Source organism: Rhipicephalus microplus, chromosome 4 (genome assembly GCF_043290135.1).
Source record: "Rhipicephalus microplus isolate Deutch F79 chromosome 4, USDA_Rmic, whole genome shotgun sequence".
Classification (NCBI taxonomy): Eukaryota; Metazoa; Arthropoda; class Arachnida; order Ixodida; family Ixodidae; genus Rhipicephalus; species Rhipicephalus microplus.
The window spans coordinates 80,378,129-80,398,020 of record NC_134703.1 but is presented as its reverse complement, the minus strand read 5'-3'; the positions used below and the strand labels follow the sequence as shown (position 1 = coordinate 80,398,020).

At 47.1% G+C, this 19,892-nt stretch overlaps 1 protein-coding gene across 4 annotated transcripts in view; it reads left to right on the top strand.

Annotated features, from left to right (window-relative positions):
• Positions 1 to 19,892, top strand: part of LOC119172137 (uncharacterized) — a 102,603-nt gene that overhangs the window by 34,063 nt on the left and 48,648 nt on the right. Inside the window, exon 1 of one of the 4 annotated variants that reach the window (XM_037423150.2) lies at positions 16,566 to 17,276. The exons of the other annotated variants lie outside the window; for them this stretch is intronic. Coding sequence (XP_037279047.2) covers positions 17,270 to 17,276 — 7 coding nt within the window. The 5' untranslated portion in view covers positions 16,566 to 17,269. Of the gene's footprint in view, positions 1 to 16,565; positions 17,277 to 19,892 lie in introns of those variants that run through there. 4 annotated transcript variants of the gene reach the window in all.

Sequence of the window (19,892 nt, the reverse complement as noted above, 5' to 3'; positions counted from 1 at the left end):
AAATATGAAGGAGAGTAGATGGGCAGAGAAGGTGTTCCGTTATTTGTATAGGAAGAGCGTGGACACACAGTGGAGAAAAAGAACTAGAAGACTCACTAGTAAATATACGGCTGGTATTGTGAGCCATATGTCAACAAAGAGCGTTAAGGGAAAAGTCAGGGAGGCGGAGAGGATTTACTGGATGGCAGCTATGGAGAAAAAACCGGCTTTGAGTAACTACCGAAAGGGCAAAAATGAAATAAGGAGGGAGGCATTTTACGATAATTCAAGGGGAAGCGCTTTACTGTTTGAAGCGAGATCGGGTTGCCTTAGAACGCGTAGTTATAAAGCAAGATTCAGTAAAGAAGAAGAACAATGCACATGCTGCGGGAAAGATAAGGAAACGGCGGAGCATGTTCTGATTGAATGTGGAGATATCCACCCAGGTGTACGTTTGGGCACGAGCCTACAGGACGCCTTGGGTTTTAGGGACAACAATGGAAAGCTGAACACACCCGCGATTGAAATAAGTAAGAGACGGTTAGAGTATTGGTGGCAGAAAATTAGAGAGAAAGGACAAAAATAAATATTGGAAAAATAAAATATGGACAGTGTGCCGTAAATGGCAGAGAACTTAAGCTGAAAATTTACCTTTTTTCCACTAAGATAGAATTTATCGAAGTAGAGGCATTAGGCCAACATAAAAAAAAGGGAAAAAAGGTTTTTTTTTTTTTTGTCGAGCCTGGTGGCATACTTGTCACCACCCCGTTATAAAGGGGACGCTCATAGCATCCATCCATCCCAAAAACCGCACATTCAAAGAAAAAAAAAAGAGAGAAGAAAGTGCTCAAGGTCAAAAGGCGTGCGTGACGTTTTGTCTTTTTTTTTTTTGCGCCTGTCATCCCTCCCTGCTTAACTTCCAATGCTTTCGTCTGGACGAGAAGAAAGAATGCAATTGCAGCATTCGACAAATCTTTGTACCTCTACTCACACTGGACGGATTTTGAAAATTTTCGCGGCGTTGAATTCGTGAGGCAATAAGCTCTTCCAATAAATTCCTTCCTTGGTTACTTGAAAAAATGTTTCAGGGCCCCTTTAACCTTTCTCTGTTTTCTATCTGAAACGGCTTCTAAAAAATATCGTGCGGATTTCTCGCATGAAAAACAGCGTGCTGCTAAATCATTTCGGAGATAAAAAAAAAAACTTTGGACACATGGAAGCCTTCCGAACTTCGCCAAATGTCACCTGGTTGGCCAGAAAAATTATTCCGAAAGCATCTGATTACTTCAGTTTTAAGTTTCGTTTAAACACTAAGCAAAGGCACATGAGTAAGGCTTTCGAAGCTCAAGAGTATTACCACATTTTTTTTTTTTTGTGCGCTCCCAGGAAATGTTTTCGAGACGTGCTGTTTCCATGTTTCTTTGCCTTGTAATATTCCGCCAAGTATTAATATCTGAGTATTACTCTCTCTGTAGAAAGTATATTTTGAGGCGTCTGAGATTTCTCAATTTTACGATTAAAAAAAACGCAAACTAAAAAAAATCAGTTCAGTCCACATTGAGCCGGAATTTACACCACTTGGTGCTCTAAATAAAAATCGCTTTTAAAACCTCTATAGAGAGCAAATAAGCATCTCTTTTTATATGCAAGTGTCAGAAACTGCAATTTTCGTTTTACTGGGGCATTTGATTTTTGAAGTTCACCATTGACAGTGATTAAGACGGAGGCTGCCGTGTGGCCAACTGGGTTGATGGAAATCAATGGCCATCTGCCCATCTGATCGAAGGCATTATCAGCCTTCCATCCAGGTATAAAGGTCATGGTTATTGTTATTGGTACAAGTGGTGCGAAATTGCGTCTGAATGTGGGCCATAATGATTTTCTCTCGAATGTAGTAATATTGAGAAATATCAATGTCCTGAAAATAAATTTTACGCGAAATATATTATCTGTACAATGAGTAATGAACACTCGGATATTCGTAGATAGCGCAATATTACAAGGGAAATAAAAATGAAAGCAGGACGTTTCAAAAAATTTTCTGCAGGCGCTGAAAAAAATTGCGGTAATGTTATTCAGCTTCGAACGCCTAACTAAAACGCTTTTGCTTAGAATCTGAACTAAATTGAGAACTTAAGAAACCCGTCGCCATTGCGCGGGCATGTCCTCGCATGAGTTCCCTCCTCCGCGGTCCATCAACGCTGGGAGAGAAGCATTCTCACCCGGTAGCGGAAGTTAACTGTGGCGCTGCGCTCGAGTCCTCGGTAAGGTCCCCAGACGAAACCACGGCACGGAAACCACGGCATCCGAGTAGCGGGCGCGTGGCGACACAGGCCGCGCGCCCGCAATCTCGGAGGCCATGATGAAACTTAAGTCCTTCTGGACGTTTTCCGCGCGCGTCGGGAGTCAGTGAGAAAACTCTCCGGAGTGCGGACTACGAAGGCTCGTCACGCATTTCTTTTCCATCCGTCGGTTTCCTTTGTTAGGAACTCGCTCGGACTTCGCCAACGGCGACTTGCGCTGGCTCGGGAAGTATATCTGAATTGTGGGGGTGACGTTTGTGGGGAGGATTATATATTTAAAAAAAATAAACAAGGGGGAGGGGAGAAGAAAGAAGGGAAAGAAGGCAATAAACTTCTACGAAAAAACGGCGACACGAGACCGGAGGCATCATCATGTTTATTGTTGGTTTAGTGGCTAAGGTTCTTTGGCTGCTGACCCGAAGGTCACGGGATCGAATCCCGGCTGCGGCGGCTGCATTTCCGATGGAGGCGGCAATGTTGTAGGCCCGTGTGCTCAGATTTGGGTGCACGTTGAAGGACCGCCGGCGGTCGAAATTTCCGGAGCCCTCCACTACGGCGTCTCTCATAATCATATGGTGGCTTTGAGGCGTTAAACCCCACATATCAAATCAATCATATTTGTTGTTGGCCCGAAAAAAAAAAAAGCCTGCGCTGCGCCGAATTCTGCCTCCGGTCTCGTATCGCAATGCACCGTGGCAGCCGCTCTTTCGTAAAAGTTTAGTGTGTTTGTTTCTTTCTTTCGCCCCCACCTTTTTTTTTAATGGAACCATCCAAGCATCGCTTAATGTACATCGTAGTCACCGATAGCCTGTTCAAGCAGCCTTCGTGTATAAGAAGCCTTTGCAAATTTTTCAACTTACGTTTGAGGGCACTCAAAGCACCGCGCGTTAAGCGGCAATCACGTGTTTTTTTTTTTTTAATTTCGTGCACCTTAAACAAACTCTAAAAAAAATTACCCGCGTTGTTACCTTACCGTAACTTGAAAGTTTTCTTATTTCTGGATAAGAGTTACAAATCTTGTACTGAATTTTTTTTCTCTAGAGTCAGTATTTAAAAGTACATTAAGCAATCCTTGTTAGTTACCGTGCTTGGCGGATCAAAAAAATATTCTGACGTGCTACATACCAACGTTTATAGTATCTCTAAACGTTGCCAAATACAGCCAAGAACATTAGCTGGAATCGCTTAGCATTCATTTAAAATTTTTATTGCTTCGGGCTTTTTGTTTTTGCTGAAACACCCTGTATATAGGGGGGAGGGGTTTTAGCAGCGTTCAGTAGGGAGGGGGGGGGGGCATGCACCCCTTGGTTTCTGATATGTAGGGGCGACGCCCCCCCCCCCCCCCCCCCTCCCGGTTCCGGAGCCACTGCGCTTGCGGCGAACGCTTACCTTTCGTTTCCCCGTTCGAACGCTAGGCCGAGGCGCGGTGGTGTCTTTCAATATTCTAGCAACATGCTGTTTTCAACGCTATAAATCAGCACGACTTTTTTTTTTTTTCAACCCATTTCGGATGGTCACAAGAATGCCTGGGACGTTTGGCGTCCAATGTCCCTGGGGGAAAGTGGGGAGGGGGTTGCTAGCTAAACCAAAAAGCGCAATGAAGGTAAATCTGGCACGGCTGAATAAAATTTGGAATGCTTATCCAGGAAACGTGCGCCATTATATTACGTGACTAAATGCATTATATAAGGTGACCAATAGGGGCTGCTTATGCTGCCTCAATACATGATCGGGAGAAAGAAGTGCTAGGCACCCCTTTCCCCCTCTATACTTGACACCTGAGTTCATGACAATGCAACAAGCTGCATAATCTTAAAAAGATAATGGCCATTGCGGCGAGGCTCAAACGTGCGGCTCACCTTCAATGCGTCGAGGTCGCGACCCGAAGCACATGTCAGTTGCGTATCCGTTAGATGACGAGCCCAGAAGTCTTGTCCACGCCAGTCAGACTTCAAGGTTCCGAACGACGCGAGCGTATGGCTCCAGAAGTCTTCCCCAGAAATCTCGATCAGCCTTCCATGACCACCGTGGATCCCCCACAGACCGTCGGTAAAGTCAACGTTCACGGCAACGACGACCTCGAAGCTCCGAGACGACGTGATCCAGCCGCTGGTATAAAAGACCTCTGAGCTCGGCTCCAGGGCTGAAACCTTTGCAACCGCCGTCGACGACCGCAGTCAAGGCGCATAACACCACCAAACTTGACGTCCTCACGATCTCGCACATCTAGGACTGGGGCCGTTCCAACCGCAGCCGAAGATGAAGGCCACACGTCATAAACCTCGACCGCCATCAACGTGCGCGATGATTCCCCGAGTCGCGCTTGCAAGACTTACGTATAAAAAAGAAAACAACGCGAATACAAACGCGATGTCTCCCTCTGGCATCGTCTGGAGGTCGTCTGATTTCCCGCCCAAGTGATCGGCTTTTATACTAGGCACCTAGGGGCCTTGTTTTCCCCAATGCGTTAATGTTCTAGGTACGACAAATTTAGCACTGTCAAGGCTGGGAGTGAGGAAAAAAGGGAAACAACTTGACCGAGATTTCTGGACGCTAACGCCGGCTCCTCCCCAAGTTTCCCGCCAATTTTGGTGTATTTTTCCAGATAGAGTCGTCTGCTTGAGACATTTTCTCGCGTCATGCCTGCCTATAGAATTGCTTCCCAATTGAATAAAATACGCCGAAACACTTCTCGGCCGTGTAGTGATCACGTTCAGCGTGCTTTTGACGAAGCTCGTATTTGTTTTGTGTACGCGCTCTCGATTATAGCTCAGCATAATGATGTATACATTAGTATGTTTATTCAAATTCAGGCGAGATAAAATACGTCGTCGATTGCCATTAATGAATTTAAAGCTGTCGTGATGTGATTGTAGTGTAAGTTGACACACATTTTGAACAAAAGCAGGCGCACGTTTAAGTTTGCCGCCTCCTAAACGATCCATTTCTCATTTGTGTGGCTCGCGAACGAGCGTGAACACGAGAGGCGAGAAAAGCGCACCCATGTTGGGGTGTTTCTGTAATTTTTTCTGTAAAAACACAGAAATCATATACTGTACGCCTGCCTGAAGACGTCCCAATTAGCCGGGCAGAAGTGCGTGGTACTCTAGTGGTATCGTTCTGCTGATATCGAGCTCCAACTAGTTCAAATAGACCATGCAATATGTAGGAGACGTCGCAAGAGCCCTCGGGCCGACGTCTGTGCGGGGTTAGCCTTCTCCTGTATCCGCACAAACTTTCGGGCAAACCGAGACTTATTTTATTCATTCAGCCAGAAACCTCCGTGGGTAGACGCTCTCAAAAAAGACCTCGCACACTCAAAACCGACCGCACAAAAAAGGCAGGACCACTTCAACATGCTATTTTAATTACTTCAACCAGCGCGCACTTATTAGGATCAGCTGCTGAACCCCGCGGTTCGAACAACATGGCGTAACCACAGCGCCGTGGGGCTCCAAGTGAAGAAAAAGACAATATGGCGGCCGCCGCGGAGAACCCCAGCAGCGATATATTTGCAGCGGCTCGCGTTTCAGTCGCGTAACAGCTAGAAGCCATAGCGCGTTACACCCAAGACGATCGAGCCGGGTTCGCACATATCACTCATGCGATCAGTGTAAGCACGGAAAACATGCGAGCGAACGTGACATTTCAATTCTCACTAACGGCTCGCAAGCGAGTCAACGAGGACCATCATGTTCTTCACGGCGTCAAGCCGTAGCGAAGAGCTCGGTAGATTGAAAGAAGCCCCCCCCCCCCCCCAAGTCGTTTCAAAAAGTGCGTCGGTCAACGAATTAATGCAGAAAGGTTCACGCGACCAGGGCAGTGCTTTAGCGTAAAGGAAAAAAAAAAAAGCCATGTACTCGTGTAATAACAGGCTCTTTATATATACTCTTAATAAAAAAGCCGCGGACTAAAACCGTTAAAGCTCACCCGCACGAGCCGCGATCTATAAACGTAGCACGTGCAACAATGCGTCAGTAACTGTCCCAGAGTTATAACAACGCCCAATTGTGGTTAATTAACAGCACGAACTTGCCGTGGTAGCAACGAAAGTGCGGGCGAACGATCTCGCAATATTGCATCGTAGTCTCGCTTCGACCACGCAGCGTTATTTCTCGACCAAGAACAAAGCTCTCGAGTCGACAGATTGTCGTTTAAAGTTCGTCTTTGCTCACGAAACGCATCGCTTTCACGGTCTTATCATGCTACGTGACCCGAGCATGGTTGTGTACGCTTTTATTCGTCCATCATGGGTTAAAACTTTGCGAAACATCAGCCCTGCAAGTTCAATCTAAAAGACGCAAGCCGACATGGCTTCAAATTCATCTTAGATAAATCAACGTTTCTCTCGGTCAGCCAACGGCAACCGACTACGAAACATTTGCCAACCAAAAGCCCCATCGAAGCGATTTAGTTTTCAACCATTCCAACGGTCACCCGCTCAACAAACAAACAAACAAACAAACAAACAAACTCGTCTCGGTGTCTCTTGCCCGGGCAGCCAGTGGTGCAACGACCCCAAAATATTGCATCATCCTTTCGAATACCTAGGTACCATTTCCAACAAACAAGCAAATGCACGGGGACAGGGCGACTCCGCGATTCCCCTAAATCCGTCCGTTTTTCTTGAAGCTTGAATCGCGGTGCGCTTGACTGTGGCGGCCAGACATCTGCCCAAAAAATCCCCAGGTATATAGGCTCACATTCGCCCATGGACGCCTTTGTGGCGTCTTTTCGTTATTTTTGTATTCCATTCCGTGCTAATTGAATTGCGCGATATCGGGACGGAAATAGTGGTGTAAGTTCATAAAGCTGTTAGACGGATTTAATACGATCGTGAGCTTTCCGTGCGGTGCGCTGGCCGTTTGATATCGTTGAGTAAGATTTGATATAGGGACAGTAACCTTTTAGGCGCTGGGATGCTTAAGCTTTCCTTCTTTTTCTTTTTTTTTTTGCAGCTCGCGTGTGATCGTAGATAGAAGTATTTTATTGATCCGCATGGAACAAAAGTTGCTATGCTCTGAGAGTGTGGTGGGTTGTATGACAGTGCGCGTGGCGATACGGGCACTGCGAATTGAAACGTTTACGCGAAACCGTCTCGACTCGCGTTAAATAATCGAGGTAGATTCTAGACAATCAACTGCCCACTATATACATACGGCTGTATTCAATGAGGTGGTGGGTGCTTTGTCATCATCTCGTGAGTTGAAATGAGTATCCAGTTCTGTTGCTGTAAATATCTGTTGCGCATTCAAACGGTGTGGCCCCGATAGCACTCGCGCAAATTTAATTCGAAGGATGTGAGGTACCAGATTTGAACAGAGGAAAATGGTTACCCACTTCGGTGTGGATAAGAGAGTTTTTCCACGTCCAGATGGGAAGAGAAACAGAGCGCGCAGGCGCTGACGTTGAAATTACTTCAAACGTAAACGTATCCCAATTAACCGTGCCTGTCAAGCTTCGTCTTAATGTTTACTTAACTCATATACGAAATGGCTGGTTTAGCCACGTTACACCGCGTGTTCTGGGAGCAACCTTCGATACGCGGTGCCTGTGCATCATCGGCCAGCAAGTGGGGCTCCGCTCTGAGGAGTCCGGAGAGGGCCCACGATGCTGTGGGGGCCTGACTATCCCGTCGTCGGAGCGGCCCGCCGTAGGCACTGCTATAGGCACACACCTCCGGGCTTATTAATAAGGTTTTGCCTAACCAAATCAAATCGGTCTCTTTACTCAGTGAGAGTATACACAAAGCCGCGGTCTTCGCACGGGCCAGCCGCGTGAAATGTAATTCCCGTCGATGAATGCACCGTATAGTGTGTGATGAGTTCTTACTGATAGAAAACATTTAAAACATTTGTTGGTGGGCGTTCACATAATAAGCAGTCTTCTACGCACGCACGTTTGGAACATACACACACCATATATATATATATATATATATATATATATATATATATATATATATATATATATATATATATATATATATATATATATATATATATATATATATATATATATGCCATGAAAGTGTCCCAGAAGTGGCGCTCGACCGTCGCTGATTCTGCCGATAAAATTTATTGGAAGAGAGGGGGCACGTCCTTGACTTGAAATAGGAGCCGGGCAGTCATACGTGGTCATGTGCGTTGTAAGCCAGACAAAATTTGTGAAGGTGTGCGCTGGTGGTGTGTCACCTTTTGGCTATACTTGCGCCACTGCCCTTTTACATGATCCAGGCAAGCTGTTCTACTCAACGCTGTTTCTCCTGCGTATTCCTTGTTCTCGAGCCCCTCAGCTCAAAGTCTTCGCCTCGTCGCCTCTACGTACTGCAACGCAGTGAATGTATACATGGGAAACTGCCTAAATCGTAATTATACTGCGCGCGCGACTGCATGTTTCGTGAGGGTCGAAGTTCGTGGCGCCGTTGCGCCTTCACTGCTTCATTTTAAATTGACATGGCGTACGAAAAGAGGTACGACAGAACAGTGTCGTTGGTGCTAGAGTTGTTCAATTACACGGATTGCTAACGATCACACGAATCGTGCAAACTAGGTTTCCAGCCATCATGAGTAGGTCATAAGCGACTACAAAAAATACAATGCGCGAAACTACGCGCATTTTCTTTTTTAGATATTTGACAAAAAATATGGGAAGGTACGCATTCTTGACTAATCCCCCAGAGTGGGTATCCTGGCATGGGCATAGAGGTTAGGAGAGGACTGCTTGAAGTCGTTCCTCCCCGTCACCTACTGTCCTATTGCCCTTTCCCTTTGATCAAGGAGAAATGAAGTTGTTCATTCATTCATTCATTCATTCATTCATTCATTCATTCATTCATTCATTCATTCATTCATTCATTCATTCATTCATTCATAGGTTTTCGACACGCCCACGCTCCCTTACGACCACAGCAGTGAAAAGGAAACAAAGACAGCGATAGTGAACTCGGAACTTTGCGCTCACACTTACTCATTCAATACAAACATATCCTGTTAGCATTTAATCACATCGAGATCTGGTCGTACGTGACATTTGTAACGGTGAAAGATCACAAAAATCCTGCAATCTTGACAGTGTCTGGTGCTGCACGAATCCACGGAGCACAAAATGGAGCACAGACGTAGGCGTATCAGCCGGTGGGGGGGGGGGGGGGGGGCAAGGGGAGCGCGAGTCCCCCCCCCCTTTCGACAGGGGTCACTCTTGGCTGCACGCTGGGGAAACCAAGAACTAAGGCGTAGTTTTTCATCACAACAGTAATCACTCAATTATGTTCTTACGGGAGAATGAAATTGTTACGAGGCTATGGTACAACTTAGTGAAATATTGACAAATCCTCCGCTGTGAAAATTTTTCTTGTAGACCCCTATATATATATATATATATATATATATATATATATATATATATATATATATATATATATATATATATATATATATACAAGTTATATGAGCAAGTTATCATTTCCTGATCTTTCCGGATCCTGCCCACGGCAAGTTATCTTTTCACCCATTCACCCACTAAGTTTCTTCTCATTTACATTACAATTGGCCTAATAACTTCCCCGATACCCTCTTTGGCATTATTGTTTGTTAGGTCTCATTAATATTGTTTAAACACGAAAAAGGAGCCCTTAAGTATACACTTGTTTTCCTTATTCATTAACGAGGGTCTCGTACCGGCAGACTTGGTGCCTTTAGGTTGTATACGAGGGACTATTATTCAGCTGCCAGTTAGTAATAAGTTCACGTGCTACGTGACGCCAAACAGGCTCATAAAGAGTGTGCCACACTCGCCGCCATGGCTACAAGTGGCGCTGACTGACACTCCCATGTTTAAATTGACATAGATACCCAATAAAGTGGCTGCTGGGGGGATAGCTGTCGTGGTAGCTCAGTGGTAGAGCTTCGAACGCGTTATTCGAAGGTCGCAGGTTCGGATCCTGCCCACGGAAAGTTATCTTTTCACCCACTTTTCTTCTCATTTACATTACAATCGGCCTAATAACTTCCCCTATACCTTCTTTGGCATTATTGTCTGTTAGATTTCATTATATATATATATATATATATATATATATATATATATATATATATATATATATATATATATATATATATATATATATATATATATATATATATATATATATATATATATCCCGGCACAGGAGTGAGGTAGGTTTGCCCCTCCCCCCACTCGCGAAAGAGTTGGTACGTCACTGAGCACAGAAACACAACGAAAAAATTACACCAACTCCCTTTAAAGCAAACCTTGTGTGGATACGAAACAGTGGGGAGGTGGTTCGCTTGAGCGGGATATGGTTTACTTTATTGAGAGGTTGTGCTGATACTAAAGGCCTGACCACGCGTACCTGTCGCTGCGCCTTGCTTTTGACGTGGCGCCACCTCTCCCCTTATGGGGAGAGGTGGTGAGAGAGAATTTGAGTGCAGGAGAGGAGAAACTGGGAAGGGAGAGCCCTTGCGGTGTGGACGCATGGGAGGGAAGAGAGAGGTGAGTGCAGAAGTGGGGATAGAGAGGGGTCGCACACACGCAGGGGGAAGTGGACACCAAAGGAGTGAGGGAGGGGAAAGGGACACAGCCTTTGGCATAAGATGCTTCGCATCTAAAAACTGGGCTCACACAACGCATTACGAGTGCAGCGCAACGTTGCAAACTTGACAAAGATGGTACATAAGGAAAGCACAGGCGAGCGGGTCACCAAGTCCACATCAGTCACTCTTTTGTGCTTTTTCCCCACAACTATTGCACCTACAAGGGCATTTCGGTATAGTGCCCAGAATGTATTCTAGGCACTATAATTTCGGGGGTCAGAGAGGGCTGTTTTGATTGCATTTTACGAAAGTTCTTGGTTCTACCATCACTTTCCTGATTGAGTTATCGAAAACATTGCTCGCTTTCCCCTGCGTTGTATGCAGGGCGGTGTTATGACCGGCGTCAGCAGGCGCCATGCTGTCGCTGAGAAGCGTAGCCGGGCCGCGTTCCCACGCCTGGAACCCAGGTTTTCTTGGAACCAGCGTCGAGATCTGACGGGGGAGCGGCGCTCTTTTAACCCTCAAACAAGTAGCCGACTCGCCGAATGCTTATGCCCGCCAGGTATTGTCCCGGCTAGCCGGCGGATGAGACGTCACGTCGCCACGAAGCGGTAAGCCGTTCCAGAGGGGACAACAAAGACAGCGTCTTCCTTTGTAGAAACGGCGACCGCCGCCACAAAGTGCCCTGCTAATTGAGCGGACAAATTGGCGGACCGTTTGATGTCTGCTGTCCGAAGCTTGGAACCCCTCGACCAGCGACATACACGACGAGCAAGAGACTCTCTGGCGCCACCTTTAAGTGCAGTGATCTTGACTCGAAATTGGCTGTTCACGTGCGCCGTGCATGCTCGTACCCCTCACCTGTTGTGTGTGTATGTGATTGGTGTTCCACTGAAGAAGGAGGAGCCCGACAGGGCTTATAACGGCGCCGCAGAGTGCAGGACGTCGCTCTGAACCAACTAAAGGTTCAACCACCACGTTCGTAGTTTGTGAACGCTCTGAACCAAGAAAAGGTTTAACCACCACGCTCGTGGTTTGTGAACTCTTAACCTCATGCTGTAAATATTTGTAAATAGTGCCATAAACCTTGTTTGTTTTTCGTATCCCCATCTTGTAAGCGCTCGTTTCCTCAATCCGAAGCTACACCACGCTACCACAGCACCCCGGGATCACAACAACTGGTGATCAGCGGTGGGATCACGACAACTGGTGGCAGCGGTGGGATACGAATCAGCACCCCGAGCCTCAACAACTGGTTGGCATCGGTCGGATTCGAAGCTACAAGTGACAACAACAGTCGGCCCAGGAGATGCAGCTGGCTCGAGACATGGATCACGTATGGGTGAGTGCTTGGCTTTTCCTTTGAGTGAACCAGGTTCTAAAAGAGGGTAAATTTTAGAACTGGTAGTTAACTTTGCCGAAAGACTCAGTTTCGCCGTTTCGGAAAGTTGTTTTGGAAGTAGCGAGCACTCAGTACGATCATGGACTTACGGGAGCTGCAGATGTCAGACTTGTTGCTGTTGTGTGAGGAATTGGGGATCGATACAAAGGGTTTGGCACGAAAACCCATAATCATTCAAGCGATTAATGATTTGGGGGCTGATGATGAGGAACTAAGTGAAGAATGGGACCTCATCATCGAAAGAAAACTAAGAGCAGCTCAGATGGAAGGAAAGAGTGAAGACGAAAGAGAAAGCCTCAAGCTAAAGTTTTTCAAACAAGACTATGAGTTGAGTATGAGGTTGGGACGCCAGCAAGGAGTACTCGAAAATGAGGCAGAGTTCGAGATGTCTAGGTACATGCAGCCATATGAGGTATCATGGGATATGGGCCTGTATCTTAGACTCTTTGAACGAAAGTGTAGTCAACTTAAGTGTGAGCGAGACACCTGGTCTCAGAAGCTACGCACGGTTCTGCCCTGCGAGGCAGCGGATGTTGTTGCGCGACTCAGTGAGCAGCACGCGAACAACTACGAAGTTGTTAAATCAGAGCTAATCAGAAGATTCGGAACTTCTGTTAGCCAAAATAAAGAAAGAATCAGACCGGAGTCTGAAAGTGAGGCGCGTCACAAAGCGCTGGAAGTTGTGGCGCGTCATGAAGCGCTAGAAACAGAGATCGCGCCAGAGAAGGGCCCGCATATTCTCGAATGCATCCATGTAAATGATGTAGAGAACGAGGCCGTGGCCGGTCTGGAGGTGGGGACGATGTCGAAAGACGCTCATTGCGCGGATGAAGAGTGTGCCAGCAGCCCTAATGGGCCCAGTAAGAGGCTGGAAACCTTCTTCGTGCCTCAGGGGGACCTTTCGACATTGTCAAATGTAGGCATGGTTAACGCAGTGGCAGATGAGAGCAAGAGCGCCACGCTTCAGCAGTGCAGCGATAACACCGAGCAGCTTTGCAAACATCGCAGAAAAAGGAAGAAGCGGAGGCGTTCGTCACTGCGCAAGCCTAGGTCGGGCCCCACTCCGTCTCAACAAAGAAAGGGTAGGCCACTAATCCGTTTAAGGAAACGTCAATGGTGGCGTTCCGGTAAGCACAAGCGGCGAGCCAGGTGCAGAGGGAGGAAACGAGGTACGCCACCCAAACGAAGCACGCGGTTCTGTTTGACAACTTCGGGAAAGCGGCTTTTGCCGAAGGGTCAGAGTCGAAAGGGCAGAGTGGCTAAATACCGCATAGGCGAGAACACAAAAGAAAAATGGCACAGGCTTCCCCCCTGCTTCTGGTACCCCTTTCACATTACCGAAGAAAGCCGGCCGAAGTGCAGAATGAGGCGTGACGGCAGGACACAGCCTAGCGGTTGCACGTTTTGTAGCCTCCGGCGTGCTCGAAAACCGCCGGGACCGCGACCCCATCGTGTGCGAATAAAGGAACCATGAGAAAAGGGGGAACGATCAGTTCGAGTAACTTTTGCACAGGCGTGTCAAATATTGTTACTCAGTGGAACGTTAAGATGCGTATTCAAGTCTTTTAAATTTGGTAAGTTTGATGCGGAGTAAATTTTTCAAAAGGAAAACCGCCGGACTAAAGGCTGAAAATTGAAGTTAGTGCGAAAATTCGCATAAGGTAAAAACCGAGAAAATATGTTATTTTTCTCGTTTTTATTAAAAGGTTTAGTGTTATATCGTATGCCTTCACTGTCATGTGGATTTGGAGTGAATGAGCATTTGAGGGAGATGTTAACATGGACCAAGTGATTTTGTAAAATGATTAAGTTTGACGCGACACAGTGGAGTTGTCGTTGCGCGCATTAAGAACTGAAGGTCATTGGGGCACGATTTTAGCATAGAACTTGTGCATTATTGTGAGGTGCTTTTGATGAGTATCGCACCTAGGATTATTTTTGTGTTGTACACGGTGTGCTACAACATAACGTAAGAAAGACAAAGTGTGAGGCATTAAGCGTTTGGTTAATAGCGCCGTGTATTTTGCAATGCTGAGAAATGAGAGTAATTGAACGCTCAGGAGAGCCCAGTGAGATTTACTCAGAGGCATTAGCAAGGGCAATTTGCTTCAACCAAACGAACCTTCTAGAAAGAAGTGTTTGTCTCTGTTTTGTTGGTTTTCTTTGAAGACAATTGATCAAGGATCATATGAGCGAAACGGTAAGCTTTTTCTAATTCTGAGCAAACTAAGAGTATTTTGGCCACAGTGTAGGCCAAAGATTCAGAAAAGCTAGAGAGCTTTATGTCTCAGTGGTAGACAATTATGGGCGGCCGTAAACAAAGACGGACGTTCGGACAAAATTAGCGCTCACTGAATCCGAGTTCCTGACTGATGCTCTCAGCGGGACAGAACCGATGAAAGTAGTCAGTGATTAAAAGGAGGAGGCAGCCTTAAGTGAAGAGGCAATACTGATCGTCATCCGGTTTTGAAAGCTTCTGTTGACTACCGAGAATTAATGGTTCGGTGTTATGTGAGAGATCGAGGCCTAGGTGCCGTACTATGTCAGGACGACAGTGGAAACAAGCAAAGCTGCACTTTACTTGAGCCAGAAATTGGGCTACAGGAGATAACGTACTGCGCTTCAGGAAAGGAGTGCGCTTGCCTTGTGTAGGGCATTCATCAGTGGCAGTGTTATCTCAAAGGGGCTAAATTTAAAGTAGGAACAGACCATTTTTTCCCCTTACTTGGGTGCAAACCATGACATCGAAGAACAGTCGCCTTGTTAGGCAGAGCGTGATTCTTAAAAAAATATCATTTTGACATTAGAAAAAAAAAGGGCAAATTGAATGGAAACGCTGACGCGCTCAGCCGCTCTTTCTAAACCATTCTGGAGTGCTCTTGGTGTAACAAAATTGATATTTTAGTTTTATCGTGCATCGTATGCAAATTTTTAAGGTAGCACGTTTGATTTCTCAGCACAAGTGAATCCTGAGAGTTCTGAGTGTGAGCTTTTGTTAAAGCTAGTAATTAAAATTGGTTTGCTATCCCTCTTTTGGGCTTGGTTTGTTCGAAGGGGGCCGAGTGCTTGCTTGTACAGGAGGTCGAGTATCAGAGATGCTGTCGAAGATTCGGCCTTTACTCAGACCATGCCACAAGCGAAGACGAGTTCTTGGGATTCGACTACGGACCCTTTCGTCGTCCCTGCGAGCAGCAGTGTTGACCGCTGCCCTCCGTGACTCATCTGGCGAGGGGGAAGCTGTTATGACCGGCGTCAGCAGGCGCCATGCTGTCGCTGAGAAGCGTAGCCGGGCCGCGTTCCCACGCCTGGAACCCAGGTTTTCTTGGAACCAGCGTCGAGATCTGACGGGGGAGCGGCGCTCTTTTAACCCTCAAACAAGTAGCCGACTCGCCGAATGCTTATGCCCGCCAGGTATTGTCCCGGCTAGCCGGCGGATGAGACGTCACGTCGCCACGAAGCGGTAAGCCGTTCCAGAGGGGACAACAAAGACAGCGTCTTCCTTTGTAGAAACGGCGACCGCCGCCACAAAGTGCCCTGCTAATTGAGCGGACAAATTGGCGGACCGTTTGATGTCTGCTGTCCGAAGCTTGGAACCCCTCGACCAGCGACATACACGACGAGCAAGAGACTCTCTGGCGCCACCTTTAAGTGCAGTGATCTTGACTCGAAATTGGCTGTTCACGTGCGCCGTGCATGCTCGTACCCCTCACCTGTTGTGTGTGTATGTGATTGGTGTTCCACTGAAGAAGGAGGAGCCCGACAGGGCTTATAACGGCGCCGCAGAGTGCAGGACGTCGCTCTGAACCAACTAAAGGTTCAACCACCACGTTCGTAGTTTGTGAACGCTCTGAACCAAGAAAAGGTTTAACCACCACGCTCGTGGTTTGTGAACTCTTAACCTCATGCTGTAAATATTTGTAAATAGTGCCATAAACCTTGTTTGTTTTTCGTATCCCCATCTTGTAAGCGCTCGTTTCCTCAATCCGAAGCTACACCACGCTACCACAGCACCCCGGGATCACAACAACTGGTGATCAGCGGTGGGATCACGACAGCGGCTACATGGTAAGTACACAGCGGGAGAGATCTTATATATATCAAACCAACGCCTCCTTGAAAAAGTATGCCTTGAACCATTGAGGGTGGCGATTTGGGCTTGTTGGTATGGACAAGAAAAGGCGCATTCAAGGCAACACAGCGCGGTTGTTGAAAGTTAGCACTGTGTTGTCTTGAATGTGCCTTCTCTTGTACGTGTCCTTTGTAGGCGCTACCATATATAATCATTATATGCCTGGAACGTCGCTCTCTTTTTAATTAAGAGCTTCCTGCTAGCACGCAATCTCGGAGGCCATGCTTCCTGCCGCGTGTTGCAACCGTGCTACGCGTGTGAACGCTCGCCTCCGTAAGGTACCTAGATAAAACTAGTTTTATCTATTATAGGAACCTTACGCTTTCGTACCGCTCATTCAAGTGACATTACCATACCACTCTGTCACGTGACTTACATCACAGCTGCTCGGAGGCGACTTTGAGAGCATTGCTGTGTTCGCAAGGGGCGGCCGCCAGAGGCGTTCGCCTTCGTACCAGAGGGTAGGGTCAAATCAGTAGGTAAAGTAGCGCGTTCGTAGCTCACGTTTCACGCATAATTTAGGAAGCATTGATCAAACCAACGTTGTAACAAACCTACGACACAGCCCCTTCTCACGTTGCGTTTGAAAGTTCCGGAGTATTATCGGTGTTCTGTGGTATTATGCTTTCGAAACTGAAACTGTTGAAACTCATCAACCCACCCGCGAAGAATCAACCAATCAGCGTCGTCGTAGAGTAGGCAGGCCTACATGAGCCTAGGGCCCTAGGGACATACGGGCACGCGCCACGCTGACTCGCTACGCCGTTAGCTGTTGGTAGGCTTAGTGCTACAGAAGCAACAGTTAGGTTTGTGTTCTAGGTCTCGGCTACTGTATCTCGGCGCTCGCAATACAACTGTCATTGCCTTGTGTATATACTACATACAACGCTTAGAAGCCGTCATGTCTGGTAAGCTCTCTTGATATCGCGAGACGGGCCGTGTTACAGCTATCGGCTATTCGTTACACGTGCATATCGTGTCTGTTCAAGCGACAAATACGATGGTTCTGCTGATAAACGCACGAAACTTTGAAATTTATTGCAACATCGGTCGATACCTAGCATTACAGCCGCATCTGCGATCGCCTATACTCGGCTTGAGTATAACGCTCTTTTGCACAGGTTTAACGGTATCTTGTGGTTTTGAACCACGAAATGAGACGCGCCGCGATATGTTGCATTATAACGTGCGTTCGACGTTCATTTACTAAACACGTCAACGAAATATGTTTTCTTCTCGCTGTCAAACGATCGACTCAGGGCCGGGCATCCGAAATAGTCACTTTATTTGCCTTGGAAATTAAAATTCTTATTCCTTGGAGAAAGCGCGTTCGAAATGATGGCGGCCGGCGATTAGCCGAGCGTGTGGTCCGCTCTGGTGAGTTCGCCTGCGCAGAACAATCATGCGAGCGGCGGAACATGGAACGTATCTCGCTCCGCTCGTGGAGGGGTTTGAACGAATCGTGAAGGTGCGTCCACTGTGCTCTGCTGTCGTTTTGCAGCCAAGTTGACCGCGTCTCGGTGAGACGCGCTCGTGAAACGCGCGAGAAGTTGAGCAGTTCCCTGGACTGTCTCGAGGCGCTGTATCTGCGCGGGGCTGAGCGTTAGGGGCGCCGAGCTCGTCTTGTCGCTAAGATGAAACAAGTTTCCAAGGTAGCGTCACTCATTGCTCTCGATGCCATTCTCCTCACTGTCTCGCTCACCCCTCCTTTTCTCTACGATCCGCGTCAGTAATTAGTGCATTCTTTGCTCGTAATCTTGCAAATGGCTGCTGGTGTTATTTATTACCATACAAAAGGTTCAAAATCAGTACGCGTGCGCATATGGCTCCAGCCGCATTCTCGTCGTGGCGAAAGGCGATATTGTAGCCAGGACATAAACTGAAGAGGAGGAGCGTTTCAGTTGGTGCCAAGTCGGCCAAGATGGTTTTGCGGTGCTCGTTCAATACCGTAAAACAACAGAAAATGGCTTTGCTCTCTTCAACTTACCTCATGCTTTCCGGTATGAAGCACACTGTGAAGTGTAGCTATGAAACATTTCATGCGAACGCTTTCGTGCAACTCGAATCTGTCGACGTAGATCTACGAAGCGAGCTTATTTGTCAGTTTTTGTTGAAACGCCAGCAGCGTGTCTAATGCGCCTCTGGTGCATGCTGGTTGTAACAAATACTTGCGCATATGCACGTATACAGAGCAGCTCGAGGGTGTAATCAATGCACCTTCAGGAAAATTTCTCGCTTGACCAGTTGGAACCACTTTCTGTCGAATGCGACATAAAGGAGCCAAAGCACGCTGCTTCGGGACGCCTCACCAGTAGAACTCTCACTTTTCAGTAAGTTCCACATGTGAAAAACGCCATAACTTCCTATCGAAGTGGCATTGGAGAATAATTTTTGTGCCAGTGTATAAAACAAAAAAGAAAGCAAGGCCTGGGGCGTGGCCCTCACTGGCGATCACAACCAGTCAGGTCCCTCTCAAGAGCAAGGTTAGCGACCCTGGTGCAATACTCTGCCGCTGCCACCCACATGAATACACCAATTAGCCCTCTGCGGTCAGACATGTTACGCAGCAAAGGATAGCTGAAGCGCTGTGTATTGCAGCTCTCATAGACACCTGCGCCAAAGTTCCCTCTAGTGTGCTAGAAACTCTATGACTAGCTTTGTTGTGTTGATGCAGGCACAGCCTTTGGTCAACGTTGGAACCCTCGAGGCGTGAGCAGATTTTGCTATAAGTCCACTAGAGTGAACTCTAGTGCTGGTGTCTATGGAAACTGCAACGTACGGTGCTTTAGTGAGCATGAAAATGATGGGTAGTACACAAAATTGTCTAAGGATCGCTCCATGGCACACTTACCGCGAGTCACCTTGGTGTCTCGCACAAAGGACCGTGTGTGCCGCCGTTTCTACTTGCCTGGCCTTGTGTGCTTTGTCATCCGTTATCCCAATGCTTGCGAAGTAGGCCAGCACTGCAAGAAGTTTCTGGACTTCTCCCTGCCGGGTATCTTCAGCTCATTGACATCTCATCGAAGCCCTTCTTCCGTGTCGATTTTGACCTTCTCGGTCTCTTCCCAACATCCGCCTCTGAAAACAAGTGAGTCGCAGTTGCTACAGATTACGCGACCCGCTATATATTTACACGAGCCAGGCCAACAAGTTGCGCTACAGACTCCGCAGATTTTATGCTACGCGATCCCATTTTAGTGCACGGAGCTTCGCGTCAACTGCTGACAGACCAGGGCCGTACACTCCTACCTACTGTGGTTGTTATTCTGTGTGCCTGCTCCACCCAACATAAGCTCACAACATCTTACCACTTCCAAACGGGCTTACAGAATGGTTAAACTGCACTCTGACAGACATGCTATTGAAAGAAGTCTCGGCCGACCAGCATGACTGAGACCTTGCACTACCGTACGTGACGTTTTCGTACAATTCCTCTTGGCAAGACACTGCTAGGTATTTGCCATTTTACCTTTTGTTGAACCAGCATTGCCATTGGATACCTTGCTGCTGGCTGCTGCACAGTT